Here is an 18,170-nt window from a genome sequence, read left to right as displayed (position 1 = left end):
TGTTAATATAAGCATAGCGAGGAGATAATATCCACATTGTGAACATGCATGCTTCCATTACATGAAGAATGATCCTTTAGTAACTGAGTGAAAGTCATTAAGTAAGAGACAAAAAAAATTAATATCTCACAGTGATGGTCATTTCAAAACTATTATAATTTTTTCAAATTATCTCCAAATATATTTATGGACTCATCCCATTGTTTTATCAGTGCTCCAATACCAGCTGTTGCTGTCTCGTACACATTAACACATGCTGCTATTCTATAGTACAATCATCGAGAACCATCGCCATTTTTAAACTTGAATGACGCATGTAGACTGTATGTAAATGCTGTATACGTAGTCAGTATGAAATGAATAACATAAAATCGAATAATGCTGCCATCTATTATTCTTGGAAAGTACTTTGTACTACTTTGAGATAAATATAATCAATTTGTGACATACTTTAATAGTAATGACTTTCCCTTATAATTATCATATTTTTGGAGCATTCTGTGATAACCTGGGTACAGTTCATTCTTTGAGGAGGTGAAGAAAATTTGTTAAGCTGTGGGCTCTTAAGCAGTGGTAAGATGCATTACATCGTTGTAGTCATGTAATTATTGTTTAGGCAATGTAAAGCTTCATTCTTGGGGCCTGAGTATATCTTATTTTGGTTTCAAACAAATCTTAGCAATGTGCGTAAATTATTTGTCTTGAATTTATAATCATTCCTTAACCTACTACAGTTAAATATTTTTATACGTTCTCTGGTAGCCCACATTTTGGTGCCATCTCTCAGTTTCACCCCTCGTCCGTCCTCAACTCGGTAAAGGCTCGATAGTCCAGCACATTCGGGACCACAGCCACGCTGAATTATTAGGGACAAGATATTATGGTAGATTGCGCTGAAACATGCCAAAAATGAAAGGCATGTCAGTACACTACTATATAACACCCGAATTGCACGTTAATCCAACATAAAGCAACTAAATTACAAATATAATAATAAAATTATCCAGCATTTTAATCAAATTTAGTTAAATCACAAAAATATAAATGTTAAATGTATTTGAATGCAATGAATGTCATACGCTCAGCACGAGTTTATACGAAAACGTACGAACCAAATGAATACAGGAAAAATTAATGTTAAATGTATTGTTCATTTTTCATCTTACTGATGTTATATACACTTTTCAAATGCTTGCTAATTTATTGTGAATGTTCTGAGTAATTCTGTTCTATAAATGCATATAACAAAAATTTTTTTGTAAGGATGCTTTGGTAATCAGTCAGAATTACACTGTTTAGATGAAAGTTGTAACGTTGCAAGACCCTGCCCTCCAAGATATATAATTTTCTTTTAAACTTCTTTTTGTATAGGTAAATATAAACAAGTCAATGTTTTTAGAGTGGTGTGTATGTTATGAGTCATTATAATCAGACGTTATGGAAATTAATATATGTTATTTGCACGTGCTATGTGTTTTAAGAAGGTATTTTGTATTTTATTAGACATTTTTAATCATTACTATTTTTTATGTAATTATTCACAAAGAAGTCGCTGTAGTAGATTTTTGCCTGTTTGGGCCTACTTTTTCAGGTTTTTCTAAATAAGTTGAATTTTGTAAAGTAATTTGTATTATAATTGCTGTTTGTAATGTTCATTAACGTGTGGAATGATTCTAGAACACGGGACTGTGTCTGAAGTGATGGTTAGAAAGAGAGAGGCGTGAGAGGCCTGTAAGTGTGAGTGAGAAAGAAACAGTAATTCCCCTCGGAGATAGATAAAGATGGGAATTCCCCCACTGCGTGGGAACTGAGTGATAACTGCTGTCTCACGGTATGGGAGAGAGAACGAGAATGGGAGTCCCCGATTTTGATGTGAAATTGAAAAGAGACAGATCAAGGGAAGCCCCGAGTTATGTGTGTACAGGGTTTTTTCATGTATTGTAATTTGTTCTGTGATTGGCTTGTGATTTGTAGAGTGAATGAAGCGTGCGTGTGATTGGTCGGTGAGGTCATGTGACGTCTACTCCCTGCGTGGAGGAGACGTGTCATGAGTTCATCAGTACACCTATCCCTCACTTAGCACGTCTTCAGATTGCGCGGATTCATTTAGCGCGATGTGAAATTTACTTACCCAGTCTTGAATAGCACGTCGGTAAATTTCAGTTAGCACGAAATTTCCGCAGGCAAAAAAAAAGGTTGGGCACGATGCCACTAAGTCTGTTTCAACTTCTGTAAACAACAGATGCACCGTGGCATACAGTTAGCCAAAATAGGGGGGACGAGATGCCCGCACAGATCGACTGTTGTACAAACATCAGCTATGGCAAGTTCAATTGCGGCTATGGAGTGTAAAGGACCAAATGTTTTTACTCCCGCGCATATGCCGCCGAGACATACCGTTGTCGCCTAGCCACAGACCAGGCCGTGAACTCAGTCTAGCCAGTGGCAGGGAATTCACACAAACAAAAGCAACGTCTGCCCATTCAGATGCCGGTAACTGTACGTGCTTGATCACTCATTCATCATTCAAGATCATCGTGTTCAAGTATTTGAGACAAACCTAGCAGTATTACGGCCCGCAGATTGTCATGAAGGCCACGCTTATGTTGGTCGCACTTTAGTTTTAAGCAAGTTAACTGTGCGCACAATCGTACGAAATAAGGACTCTTACCGAAAGTTTATATAAGTCTGATGCTGTTGGTTGTACTAGCGGGGATATATTTGACATTAGATCGTAGAACAGAAATAAACAGATGATTCACATGGAAAAGGTGGTTAAATGAATGTTGCAATGAAAAAAATAATCATTGGCCTGACAGGATTGGTGTGAGCCAGGTGGTGATACGCGAATAAGCACTTTAGATTTTGAAAAATTAAAATGTAACTATCCGGACAGTAATATCGGTTTCACTGTCAGTAAAGGATGGTTTGGAAAAGTACGCGACGTGAGTTGAAGGTCACGCCCGGGCGGGCAAGTCAGCCAGCCGACTGACGAAAAAGTACATAACCGCGTATCTCCCGTTACGCGGTGTCGTATTTGTTATACAAAGCACGATGGTAGGCATATAAAGATAAATGGTGAGACATATTTATAGTTGAGTGTTATTCAACGCATTTATATTACGTAAAGTATATTTTCCTACACAATTTTGAAACACATTAAATAAATTAGCCTTGCTACTTATGGAAACTAATGCTTCAGAATACGCGTTTTCGAATAACACGAGCATTTTTAGGAACACATTAGTCGTGCTAAGTGAGGGATAGGTGTAGTCGTCCGTCGAACGCTGCACAAGTAGGTCGCGTTCGGTGGCTTCTCGCAAATTATGTAGAAGTTATTGAAGAGATAATTTAACGTTGGTGGTCAGAGCCAGGCAGATTATTAAGTTAACCTAATTTTTTTTTATTTTCATTCGGACAGTACCAAATTAGAAATTGTGATCACCTTCGTCGGCGTTTGGCTCGGGGCGAAATTCATTTTCGCTGGGTGCGGTCATGTTTAAGGCCGCACTAATTTTGTGTACTTGCAGTGAAACATTACTGAAGGACGCTTTTTTTTTCGTTAATTCTCATCACGCAAAGTACGAGCATTTTTCGACGGGCAGATGTATGTGGAATGAGTGAGCAACCTCTTTTGGAAGTGTTTGGATTCGTCTGTGCATTCTATTGTGAAAAAATAAAACAAAAACTAAAATTGGCGGAACATCTGTTTATTTTTGTATATAACGAACCGTTATAAAGTATTAAACAAACAAACTAGTGTCATATTTATTGAATAATACAATATTTTAATGAATCAAGTAATGTTATGAAAATAAAAACATAAAGATTGAAATTTCAGGTTCGAAAAACTAAATTGGATTAAATATAACACCATAAAATCTTTCTGCAGTGTTATCGAACATCGGTATAGTTTAATGGGAAGATAAATAAGTAATAATATCCAGTACAATTATATTTAAAACAAATTGTAATAATCTGCTTTATGACAAGAAAAAAATGCACTTGACCATTAATATATATTAGTCTCTTGATACAGTGTATAACGATTCGTTATATACAAAAATAAACAGATGTTCCGCCGATTTTAGTTTTTGTTTTATTTTTTTCACAATAGAATGCACAGACGAATCCAAACACTTCCAAAAGAGGTTGCTCACTCATTCCACATACATCTGCCCGTCAAAAAATGCTTGTAGTTCGCGTGATGAAAATTAACGAAAAAATAGCGTCCTTCAGCAATGTTTTACTGAAAGTACACGAAGTCAGTGCGGACTCAAACGTGGCCGCACCCAGCGAAAACGAATTTCACCACGAGCCAAAACGCCGACGAAGGTGGTCACAATTTCTAATTTGTTATTGTCCCAATGGAAAAAAAAAAAAAAAAAAAAAAAAAAAAAAAAAAAAAAAAAAAACAACTTAGGTTAACTTAATACTCTGACCACCAACGTTAAATTATCTATTAGCAAATTACTTCATAATTTGGCGAGAAGCCACCGAATGCGACCTACTGGTGCAGCAATCGGCAGACGACTGGTGAAATCCTGCCACCGTCTCCTCCACGCAGGGAGTAGACGTCACATGACCTCACCGACCAATCACACGCACGCTTCATTCACGCTTACAGATACAAGTCAATCAGAGAACAAATTACAATACATGAAAAACCCTGTACACACAGAACTCGGGGCTTCCCTTGATCTGTCTCTTTTCAATTTTACATCAAAATAGGGGACTCCCATTCTCGTTCTCTCTCCCACACCGTGAGACAGCAGTTATCACTCAGTTCCCACGCAGTGGGGGAATTACCGTCTTTATCTCGGTTCGCGGGGAAGCACTGTTTCTTTCTCACTCACACTTGCAGGCCTCTCATGCCTCTCTCTCCCTACACATCACCCCAGCCGAGACACAGTCCCGTGATCTATAATTATATTGCAACACGTTAATTAAGAAAAATAATCATAATACGAATTTACTTTACAAAATTAAACTTATTGAGAAAAACCTGAAAAAGTAGGCCTAAACAGGTAAAATTCTAGTACAACGGCACATTTGTGAATAATTACATAAAAAATAGTAATGTTTGAAAATGTCTAATAAAATAATAAATACCTTCTTAAAAACATAGCAAGTGAAAATAACATATATTAATAGCCATAACGTCTGATTATACTGTCTCATAACATACACACCACTCTAAAAACATTGACTTATTTATATTTACCTATACAAAAAGAAGTTTAAAAGAAAATTATTTATTTTGGAGGGCAGGGTTCTGCAACGCTACAAGTGTTGCATCCATTAATGAGATCTCTTATTAAAAAATTATTACAGATTACACCTAAATTTGTGAGATCTGCAGTCATAGCTTTTACGTGATTGGTTTTGAACTGAAGAATGTGAATCGTAGAGCGACAACTAACTTCTATGTTGACGAGCGTTTAAGGGGCCCTCCTAGTCAGGGGTGTATTTGTGTTTTTGAGATGTTACGATAAAATTCATCCTCGCTGGTGTTTCTAGCACGGTATCCCCTTTAATCTCAAGGCTCTGAACTGGCGCACAGTCATCTCCTCCTGCATAGGGCAGCAATGAGATTCGAGCAGTTAACTATATCATATGGTGGAGAAATGAAGATAAAGGTGTAACTTGAGGCCCTTGAGTGCTTTTAAGAATTTTTACCAAGTTTTCCATGCCCAAAGTCTATTCTCATAACTCTCCTGAAAATACAATTCTAAAACGAAATACGGAAATAGAACTACTCTTCTCGCCCTCTGCGTATTCTTAGAATGCTTTTCGTAAACGGATGCCACTTGGGTATGTTGAATTAGTTTTTTTTAAAATTACGTAGGGTTCGTTCTGAAGCTCTGCACGCTGCAAGTGTGTCCTGGTAGGCCAAAGTCTATTTTCATAACTCCTAAAAGTACAATTCTAAAACGAAATACGGAAATAGAGCTACTCTTTCGCCCTCGGCGTACTCTTAAAATGCTTTTCGTAAATGGATGCCACTTGGATATGTTGAATAGTTTTTTTTAAATCGCGTGGGGTTCGTTCTGGAGCTCTGCACGCTGCAAGTGGGTCCTGGTAGGCGGGGCCCGCAAGTGCGCACGGGGTCTGGAATGACGCAGTGTCGTGCCGTTGTCGTTGCAGGGGCACGGAGTGCCAGGTGTGTCTGAAGCCGCTGGCGAGGCGGCTCGGCAAGCAGGGCTACGAGTGCCGCGACTGCCAGCTCAAGTGCCACAAGCACTGCCACATCAAGGTGGACGCCACCTGCCCCAGCTCCACCATACAGAGCATAGAACTGTAAGTGTCGGTCTCGTGATTGGTTGTCTAAACTTGCGTCGGCTCAGCAACAGTGAGCACTGAGCGACAAAGCCCGTGCGGCGCGCTGAGAGGTGCGGATATCCGAGAACCAGCGAAACGTAGATTCATACACTTACCTCAGCCCATTTAATGTTAGTAAAGTAATTAACGTAGTTGTCAAATCTTTTTGCATAACATAATAACATGCAAAAATAAAACCTCTAAATATATATATATATATATGATTTGGATGCAATTATTGTTAGGATCGTAATGAATTTTATATTTAAATAACAAAATCTTTGTGATAGTAAGTTACATTATCAAGTAACTGTCCAGAACAAAATTGTAAACTTTTTTTTAGTTTCTAAGAGAGAGGAAAACATTTTATTGCACAAGCTTTTAAACATCTGAATGTGTACCGATGTCAACTAAGCACTTCTGATGGTCATAAACACTACACCCAGTTTTGTATAAAAGAGAGGTACAACCTTGTTCTGCTTGGCTGCTCAGTTATAAATGGTACTTTATCTTGTATACCTACCTGTTTAGCCAATGGATACATTTTTTTATATAAGTAAGGATGTCACTGTGTATTCCGGAATTTGTATTTAAAGATCTGAAGTCTTTCTAAATGAAATGTAAAACATGTTCTAAAACAATTTTTTAATTGTTTTTAAGCCACCTTATTTTAAGTCTCTTGGTAGTCTTGTACTTTGTAGCAAATATATTTGCCTAAGTGCTATTTTGTTGGTTCAAGGAATTAATAATCAGGATGATGCATTCGGTAGGTTGTGTGAGGAATGTTGCAAAGCCTGTGTGAATCACAATGCACAAGCTTGAAGCTTACTTAATCTTACTGGTTACATGCCAGGGTTCTGAGAGTAATGTTCCGGGTAGTGATGTGGAAATGAATGGTTTACTTGTCATAGCTAGCACTTCTGTGCAAACATAGAAATGCAAGTAAATTGTAAGCAAATAGAATTGTATGGCAGGAGTGCAGCCAGGATTTCATTTTATGGCCGGATATTTTTTGGCATTGTCGGGCAAAGCTTCATAACCGCACTGGATAGTTTTTATTTTAACAATGGGATTATAATTTGTCAGCCTTACAATTGATATGTTGCATACAATCAAATGAGCAAATACAACATGAATCTCGAAAATGTAATGTTTGAAGTGCGACTACAAAAAGAAATTGATGCATTGTGTTGTCGTTTGGGGAAAAATCAACATGGCTGCCAAACTTGAGGGAATTACCTGTTCCCTCACTAACCTAGTTAATTTATGGTTTCACATGGGAAAGCATTTTGAAGTATTCTGTGAAAACCCTGTCCGTTTATGTTCGCATCTACTTGTACCGCCACCAGGAGTCTAATTTTTTGCTTCAATATTTATTCACAGTGTTAGGTCATTATTACCTAGCTATGGAGTAAATAAAATGTAAGTTTTTGGGATAAGGGGAAGAGAGGAGGAGTCAAGTGTACTAGTGTACTGTTAATGGAGGTGGGAAATAAAGCTAATTAACATAACCACAGTTAAGCCAGTCAGTATACTTGGGCGCCATCTTGCCTCTGCCTCCCGCAATGTGCACTCATGGTATAGCAAGAAATTACATTCTCTGTAGAAACACAAATGGTAAATTAGTGGAATCACATTGATGATTGAATTTATGAATATCCCAGTCTCTGGATGCTTGTGTGTTGATTTATGTTTTGTATCTTGTAGATGATGTTTCTGATTATCATCTGGAAATAATTTTAAGTGGTATATCTTTATTAATGTCAAGATTGTAAATCAAGGACAAAAATTTCTAAGTATTTTAAGCTAAAAAAAAAAAACCTCTTTGGGCAATTGTATGTTTATAACTTATAAGTAGTGTTACTTTTCTTGGATTATTTTTTGTTTTGTGAATATTAACAATTTTTTTCGATTTTTCTCTTGTTGGTCCCTACTGCCGGTATTGAGTGAGTAGGTAAGATTCAAATTCAAATAATCTGCACGGTCGAGTGTATGTTTTGTGCGTGGATTTTGAAGTACGTACTTAATGTGTATTGTACCAGGAGGTACAGATAAAACATAGCCTCAAGGCTTCTTGTGCCATTTTTTTTATATTAATTTAGTTTTGGGAAGTTATGTATTTTGCTCTAAATCTCGAGGCTTACAATTTTTAAATCTCCTAGTACATACACTGCTACAAAGAATGCAGTGAATTGAATGCATGCATGTAAGTTTAATATGTTTTAGTGTTTTAGCATTCACATAGTAATACTTTTTTAATTTTCTCATTGAATGTATGAATGGTTTAGTTATCACTTAGTAAACTAGTCCTCGAAATGAAAATAATTATATATATATAATTTTATTTTTATATATATATATTAGACACAATTATACAGTAATAAGTGTTTTTTTAAAACATAAAACAATATGTAGGTATTTTTTATGCTAGTGATATCAGTATTTTGATTAGCACAAATATCTGTGGCTAGTAGTAGGTACTTTAAATTATTAATGTTCTTATAATAGAGCAGAAGATGAACTATGCGCAGGAAGAAAGCAGGCTTCTGTATCTTACTTGATAGTTAAGTTATAAATTTTTAAAAATCATTTAAAAGAGTGCTTCCCCCCCCCCCCCCCCAATAAATGTGCCCGGCTTTTCTTTGGATATTTTTTCGGATTTTTTTTTATTTAACCAAACTGACAACCACACTTTTCTATGAAAACAAAAAATTCCGCGTAGATGTAACTTTAACAGTATAGGACACAAAAAATTTTTGTATGTCGCAAAATGTGGTAATTTTGTAGTTACAAGAAAACCTTTAAAAATTAATAACTTCTAAACTAAACATAGCCTATCGTCGCAGCTGTATGTATTCTTTACTTACATGTAAAATAATATGTCAAAAAAAATAATATATTTCTTGGCAAAACTTTAGGTTCTGTGTGCTATTTTATTATTTTACACAGTGGTCTTAAACTTTTGACCGGTACTGTACTCCAGGGTTCGTATGTCTCCTTAATATTCAAAAAAGTAATATAGGTATTTGTCATAATTTGAATATTTGATCCTTAGAAGTCCTGAAATTAAATACTCCTTAATAAAAATTACTAGCATGTAAGTAATAGATAAATGCAAATATTTTATGTTATCTTTTTGTTTACAACTTGGCAGCAAACAACGCTTAGCACATGTGCATTACAATTTGTGAATTTCATGCATGGGTTTAGATTTTATGTGTAAAAAAATTTGGAATTAGTTTCTTGTATTTTGTATCTCACCTTTAAACTAAAAAGTTGTGTGATACTTTGAACTTACAAATAAATGTAAGTAGTGATTAGATTAAATTTTAGGGCTACAGATTTCAGATAGACACTATGCTTGGGTTGGATATATGTTCCAAAGATAATTCTGGAATATAGGGGCTTATCTGTAAGAATTGGTTATAACCAACAAAATTATTTTTTGGGCATTAACTATTTAACATTATTATTTTCATGAGGAATTTGTAATATTACAAATAGTTTAATACCTCTTGTTAGTGGTGAAGTTGATGAAGTGAAAAGGTACTTAAAAACTCCTTTATTTTTGATTGCACAAGAGGGTAAGAGCAATGTACTTTATATGCCTCATTTCATTTAAGAAATAGTTGACTTTCAGTGTTTATTTGTGCTGTTTCATTTACTTAACAGTGGAATTTGCTGAGTTGGTCTGAATTTATTATTAACTCATAATGCTTGTTAGATGTTTGATCAGTCAATTAAATAGAGACTCTGTACTACTATTTTTCTCTGCACAAACTTATATACTAACAATTAATTTTTGAATACCCTCTGGACTACAAGGAAAAAATTATTTTGCATTCATGCCTGTTACCTATTTAACTTAAAACCAATTCCTACCATAATTGTCAATTTGCATGGCTACACAAATTAGAAACATTATATACTTTGAAACTAACAAAATTGGTAAGTAACATTGGCATGCAGTGCTACATTAGTGAAATATAGAATTAGGCATCGTTCAAATATAAATTTATTTTATTCTTTGTGCTTCCGTTGTGCTGTGGTTGCATGCTGGATTTTAGTGTAAAATTTAAATATAATTATAATTCATAATGACAGTAGTGACAGTTGTAGTCAACTAAGTTCCCATAGTTATTTGTTCATGAATGTGAACAACCACCGAAAAGAATAACATTTAAGAGGTTTGAACTTTAAAGTAAAAATTATTTCTGTTTCAAACAGTTGCCTTATATTGTCTCTCTTTTTATCATCATTTAATAAGTGGATAATATTTAATCCATAACATGTAATAATAATAATAATAGTAAAATATTTTTTTCCAAGTATAATATCAATCTCGATTGACCAGGTGTTTTAAGATAACCTTTCTTCTTTAAATGTGGTTATACATGTCACATGATACTGTTGTACAAAAAGTTACAATTTAATTTTAGTTGGTATATTATATTTAACCCCTTATCAGCATCACTCGGAAGCTTCAAAAGATATTAAATGTATGCATTATTTCCAACTTCTAGACAGTGTCTGTTGAAGTTAACAAAGTTATAAAATGGTTTCCCCAGTTTTGCTGATATCATTTATTATTTACTGATATAACTTAGTGGTAGTTAGAAATGAATGCACATGTGAATCAGTTCCGCTTTAATTTTCAACTTAGTTCATTGTCATGTAAAACCACATTGAAGGATGAAAAATAATTTTGGTGGCAGTCAATTCGTAAGTCTACCTAGCATAGTATGATATGACATTCTTAAATGGTAGTTATATCCTGAAACGAATGTTTTTTTTATGTATTACAGCGATTACATTACGAGCCCGCTGATGGACAGAAGATTGTTCCTACTGAGAAACAGCTAGATGCGGCGGAGAGATGGAGTCTGTCTGCCGGCAGGGAAACACACCAATCACTTCCAGCTACGTCGCCCCTGAAGCCTGCCCCCCCTCCCCCACCGGCCAGCCTCCTAGGCGGCGCGTCACGGACTCGGGAGATAGTGCGTGCCACTGCAAGAGTGACAAACTGCACTGCGTCTCTTGCCTTTTTGTAACAAACACACTTTTTTTAATCATCTGCTGGGTATGTCTTTCAGTTTCATATTTTATTTTTGATTGGCACTGGTCGAAATTGCACCAAAAGTTTTATCTAATTTTTTTTTACATTTTATAATAATTTTTAATAGTTTAAAATATTTTATTTATATGCAATTTTCTGATTTTTTATGGTTTTCACATTCATTACTTGTCTGGCATCATATTTTATGAAAACTTTGCATAATGTGCACACCTGTATCTTCTAGTTAAAAAAAAATAATTTTGCAGTAATGCAAGTTGCATCTAGGATAATTCTGCAGTGTTGGTGGAAATAAGGAGCCTTAACAGTTTTGCATTTCATGTTATCTTGCTCATATTGTAGTATGTACGTAATTAAAAAAAAAATTACCAGAGCAAATATTTGCTGTTCTTAGGAACCTTGCAGTAAGAGAAACTGCTAAGACTTGCATATATGTAGCATGTTTAGCTTTACGTGGCTTGGATCACAGATAGTACACATTTTTCATTACAGTGTGTACATTGCAAGCATAAATAGTAATTTTGCTGGTGCTTGGACTTATTGAAAGTGAAGATGTATCCAAATTTTAGTATTTTTTGTAAATGTCACTTTTCTCTGGTTACTAAAACATTACTTCTTTTGAAGTTTATACATTAATTTATAAATAAACTTGATTTAAAAACTTAGCCCCATAGTAGTTTTTAAATTTTATTTTGGTATTTCTTTTAGCATTTGATATGATCTCTATGTGGTTGCTAATTTTTACATTCACAAAAAAATGGGGCTCCAATTTTTTACTCAATGTGGTTGTAAATTTGCTGTTGAATGTGTAATAGTTTAAGCTTCGGCAGCACATAAAAGTTGCATTGTGGATATGAGTGACACTATCATATCCACAAACTGGCAGTCAAATTCTTGTTTGGTCATGCAATCAGATTGAAAATCGATGCAGTGGTATGTTATGAATTTTTAAAACTTCTCAATCTGCAGTCTGTTTATATCTAAAAAAAATTATTGTGTGCTAATGTCAGATGTGCCTTGCTGCCATGTTAAGAGAGAGTTGAATCTACAGTAAGTCTGACACTGCAATGACTTGCTAAGCAGACGATGACTAAAATTTTGCAATTTGATTATATTGTAATATTTTATCATAAATATTTTCTTTCTATTGTTTTGTACTGTATAACAAGTTAGTGCAGTAGAGTTCATTTATAACAACTTAACTTTTTCCTTAAACTTTCTATTTTCATAATTTCATCCACAGTTTCCCATTAAACATTTTCCAACTGGCACTTGTAACACATTTACCATTAAAAAAGATACCATTACAAGGCAAGTAATTACTAGAGACCGGAAAAATTTGCGGATTCAATGACCTCCACGATAGACTCTACTACACTCTACACACTCGGGCAAATGCCACATGTTCATTGGCTGCTGACTTGTGAGTCGTCTCGACCGAGTGTCTGTGATTCGACACTTCTTTGAGCAAGGGTCTCTAATTGGCCCTCATTAATCCAGATTAACAGTGAACCAGTGGTAGAAGCAGCGCTAAGGTATAATTATTTGAATTGTAGCTTATCACAAAATGAATCCGCGAATTTTGCGGGTCTCTAGTAATTACTAATTATTAAGAGTTGAGACATTATTATAATCTTGATAACCAATACTTGTTACTGTTTAACTAAGTACCTGCTATATTTTTGATATTTAATTCTTTCAATAATATTGACATTTTTCTATAGTCATTACAACTTGAATTTACTTTTTGAATGCTGCAAAAATATTTAAATAAAATACCTAATCATGATGCAGAATTGTATACAGTAAAATATAATGTATTTTACATTGAAAGTAACACTGCTGAAGGAAACATGTTAATGGTAGTGTAATTTCGATTGAGAAACACAAGAATGCAATGTCTATTTGATCAAGTTTGTTTTGTGGACGAGTCCAACTAACAACCGTTCAAACTCGACAGTAGCTGGTGGGAATCTGAGGATGTCCTCGACAACTGGCGTACGTAGGCAAGAAAATGCATGTGGATTTCTTCCAGTGTAACCTAAGTATCGGAGGTTTAGATCTGTTGGTTCGATGTAGCATCGACTTGATATTGAAGCATCAAAGTACCTATTGGATGTCCCACCTCTACTGATCGTGCAATGTGCCATGCGGACTGCACAGCAGATTACTGACAAGAATAGGCAGGGCCGTCGAGAAAAATTAAGGGTCCGGGGGCAAATAATTTTGTCAGGCCACCACCCCATTACTAATGTACAAATTTTCAAACTCCAAGTTAAAAAAAATATCTTAATACTAAATGTTGACAATGGTAAAGGTGATCTGCATGTATCAAAAAAAAATTTTAGAGTTCCAATAAATTTTATTAGCGATTTTATTGTAACTGTTAAGATTATATGGTGAATTGCAATAAAATCGAAATAACACTGAAATGCAAGTTAATACACCATGTAGCACTGAAATACAATTTGTATTAGGGAATTAAGTAGCATTTAACCAAAACTTAAAACAAATCATAAAAAAATTATCTTTTAATGTTTGTAATTCAAGGAATGCCATTATTTCCAGAAAAAAATACGTTACCAAAGTTAATGGATCTTGAGGAAAATTAATTAAATTTTTTTATTTTTAGTTTGCATCTCTTACTGAATCAATTTTAAACCATAAATTCTCGCTAATATATTTTATTATTCTGAATATCTGTTTTAGACCAATTAATTACAAATTATTTTATCATAAAAATGCAGCATATAAATTTTACCACTACCTATCTTGGTGGAGTAGTATAGTCAAATCTCGATTATGTGGCCCTCGTTGGGATCCCCGGATAATCGAGTAGACATTTGATTTAATGTATCACATAAAAATGACAATTATATTCTAAAGACAATTACCACATGATGATGTACCTGACAGTACTTCATTCAATCGCCAGACATGTTTGTAACAGAAGAAAGTAGATGAATTTTTTGTTACAAAATTATGTGAAAAGTTATTTTATAATTTTTTTTTACGTAATTTTGTTTCAAATTTTTTTATCGTAATAAACAGTAAGTCTGCTGATTTAAAAATTTTCTCTTGCTAATCACCTATATTGGATTGTCCGGATTGCCTTTGATCCCAGTCAGTCCAGACGAACGATGTTTGGTTTAACTGTATTAAAAAACAGCTTTCATAAAAAATAAAAACAATTATACCGAAATCTCTTGTTTTTAAAAACAAAATTGGACAAAATTTAAAACCATAAACTCTTGTATCTACGTATCAGCTATCAGGGTAAACACATCCTTTATTAAAATATTTCATTACATAATAATCGGGACAAACTATCCCCCCCCCCCCCCCAAATGCTCTGACCCTGGAAATTTTTGCCCCCTGCCCCTCCCCTCGATGGCCTTGTGGATAGGTACCTAACTAGGAATCCCAGGCAAAACCATAGTGATCTCACTAGTGTCACATTAATTCCTCTATTGTTTGCTTCAGAGACAAGTGTCTGGTGTCAAAGAGCACCTAGCTGGTACTTAACTTTTTTTTTATAACTATATATAGTGTTAAATTTGTTTCAGATAAATTTAACTTGATATGTTTATGACAGGCAGACAGAGCTTGGAAGTGAGGAAGACTGTTCTGTTTGCATGTTTGCAACAATGCAACTTGTTTTAATGCATGTGCATTGTATGAGCTGAAGTATAATCAAAACTTGTAGAAAAAAGTCAATTCACATGGATAGTTGTGAAATAACTGAAGTAAGTCTTTATGTGGTTCTTTAAACTTGGCAGATTTGATTAATTTTTTGATAACATATTCATGCATTTTCTGATGTGAGGTGGTGTATTTGGTAACATTTTTATGGGGTTGGAGGAATTGAGGAAAAAAAGACCACAGGCATTTTGTGCTTGCAATATGATTGTATACAACAGTACATATGTATAATGAAACTTGTCAGATATTTGCAAGTAATAATTTTAAGAATTTGACAGCACATATTTGACAAACAATAATTCACAGTAAACAGTTGTCGGAACAAGAAAGTTTATATTTTATTTGGTGGATGGTTCGAGCATGGCATACTTTTAATTTTTGTCTCGTTGGTTGCTAACATACATGCAGAACTACCACCGAGACTTATGTTCTAGATAGTTGCCCATTATTTGCTCCTGAAGTCTTTGATGTACTGAAAGCTTTTAATTACCAGTGTATGTTTATATCAAGATTCATATTCAAAGTGCATATTAAAATTGCTATGCGATATTAAATAAATAGCGAAAACACCAGAAACAGATATTTGTCTTGTTTTTTTTTTGGTTTATTTATATTTAATTTACTTTGTGGAAGAATAAATAGCGAGAAATGTGTTCTGTCTGTAGTGATAATTTTGTATAATTAAATTTCTAGAGTCACAATTTTCATAGGAAAAGTTTCCATTTCGGACAGCCAGGTGAATTTGGCCCCATCACTTATGTACGTACGTGCTCGTACCCAATCCTAGCTAGGCGAGTCAATTACCGAATGGACCTTTAATCCTTCACATGCTTTGAACAACACTGAGTCAGCAGTAAACAGATGGCAGCGTGGTCAAATCACACACAGCCAGATACGTGGAATGATACTCTTCGTACTGTCGCAGTAGACATTAAACAAACTACTGATAGTGGCTTCTGTGTAAACATACATTGAGTGTGATGTCTGGAATAGTTTCAAAAGAATGTGCTAATTATTTGAGTCTGTTGAAATAAGGTACTAGTTACACACACAAGTAAAATGAACTCAAATATATTGCACATGTATACCGAGATCTTTTTTTATATTATTACGGTATATATTCACTATTTGCATACTTTTTATTGTTTTTATGTTGATAACATCATAGATTAAAATCTGACAAATGCTGCAATTTATTTAGTATGCTATTAATAAATGTCAAGTAAACAGATTCTTGATTTTACAATTTTATAAAAAGTAATAAATGAATTACTAATGTTTAATCTTAATGTACCTTTTAACTAGTTAATCCTTCAAGAGCAACTATAAATTAAACATTACTATTTGAGTTTATGATCATAGGTACTAATACTAAACTACTTTCAAGCTCTGTACCTAACTTAAATGAAATATATTTAATGAGGGACCATGGGGGTTAGTAATAGTAAAGCTGATTACTGAAACACTACCATGGAATAAGTAAAGCAATCAAGTGTATTTAGTGTTTGTACCTTATGTTAATTGATTGTACATAATCTGAATAGTTTTTTTACATCATTTTTGGGTGAATGACTGTGTGTGTTTGAGGGGGGGGGGGGGGATATAATACAGTTATGATATTTCTATAGCCTTAGCTTCCAGGTTTACTTCATAAAGAGAGCGAATCTCAGAAACTTCTGTATTCAAATAAGATATTTTTATGCTGATGTTAACATGCTACGAATTTACATTCAACCATCATGTTGTGAGAGGAATGAAATTACTAGATGTTTTAGGATTTTGCACAAAGATTGGTTACAATCAAAATGTTTACTGTTAAGAAATATTTGCGGTTAAAGTGAATTTGTTAATATTCATACAATTATTTATCCGAGAATAAAAGGTGGTTATATTACAATGTGTTAGATATATTTTTATCTGTGCAGTATACATAGTTGTAGATATTGTTGTAGCTTGACTGTCTCATGACGCCATGCAGTAATTTTTTAACTTGATTTTTTTAAATGTACATATTGTATTCCTGTATTTTTGTTAATACGAATGCTTTAGTTTTAAGCCAAAAATTAAATTACAGAGTTTAAATTGAATTATGATTTTATATGCAAGTGTTAGTTTGAGGTAATTTTAAAATGAATTTATTTTTGTATTTTTATTTTACCATCTTTTAATGGAATACCACTTAAAAAAATTTGATTTGTGCTATGTGAAATGTACAGTTTGCTGAATAAAAATGTATGCACAATTTTTAAAATTAATCTGCTAGTTACAAGCTTTTAATTTACGGTGTTTAGTGGGAAATCTACTGCTTTAAACTGCATAAAGAAGGCAACGAGTCATTGTCTATCCGTGCCTCAAGTCTACCTGCTATTTCTTGTTAATGTGAAAGATAATATTCCTTAAATGTAAATTTTTTTTTTTCAAACTTGTATGTACTTACAGATTTTGTCAATAAAAGCTTCTATTTTTTTTTTGTAAGTATAAATTGTTCTATTATTTATTGTTTGTTAGAAATAAATAACTAGACAGGAACAGTATCTACCAACTTAGGAATGTTTTTTTGATAGTTTTGATACATAACAAAATTCTGAAATATTTTGACCTTTCAAGTAGAACCTCTATTTTACATTACCACTTTTTATGTTTTCTCGTTATTTGCACCATTTTTTTTGGTCCCCTTTTAACCTCATTTGAAGCAATGCAATAAATTACTGTTAATTACAACGTGCCTACAATCTGCTTCCCTCAGTTTACGTTGTTTGTTAATACTATACCTAGATAAATTTGTTATTCCTGAGTTTGTTACGTATATCACATATGTGAAGATAACACTTTCGTGTGAAATACCAAATCCAAAATGCTGTTGGGAACACTAGCACTTCCATCGTATTTTCAAGAAATTGTTTCAGAAGAATGTTTTAGATACTATTTGAAGATTTACAATAAATTGTAACAGATTGTCCTTTAACCCCTGTTTTTTCTACCCCTTGCAGTTATAATTGGTCATATTAAAAATATATTGAACAAAATGATTTGGTATTGCTCTTACGAAATGTAACAACTACATACAGATGAT

The 18,170-nt window shown here is 34.0% G+C and overlaps 1 protein-coding gene across 9 annotated transcripts in view; it reads left to right on the top strand.

Moving 5' to 3' along the window:
* The window catches only part of LOC134534973 (uncharacterized), a 143,455-nt gene extending 125,883 nt beyond the window's left edge, over positions 1-17,572 (top strand). For 8 of the 9 annotated variants that reach the window (XM_063373755.1, XM_063373758.1, XM_063373754.1 and 5 more), the window contains 2 exons: positions 6,148-6,300; positions 11,127-17,572. In XM_063373755.1, coding sequence (XP_063229825.1) covers positions 6,148-6,300; positions 11,127-11,184 — 211 coding nt within the window. In that variant the 3' untranslated portion in view covers positions 11,185-17,572. Of the gene's footprint in view, positions 1-6,147; positions 6,303-8,249; positions 8,276-11,126 lie in introns of all 9 variants that reach the window. The other variant, XM_063373752.1, reaches the window with a different exon arrangement.
* The last annotated feature ends 598 nt before the right edge of the window (positions 17,573-18,170 follow it).

This window comes from Bacillus rossius, chromosome 8 (assembly GCF_032445375.1).
Source record: "Bacillus rossius redtenbacheri isolate Brsri chromosome 8, Brsri_v3, whole genome shotgun sequence".
Classification (NCBI taxonomy): Eukaryota; Metazoa; Arthropoda; class Insecta; order Phasmatodea; family Bacillidae; genus Bacillus; species Bacillus rossius.
This window is presented reverse-complemented; position numbering and strand designations above follow the sequence as displayed.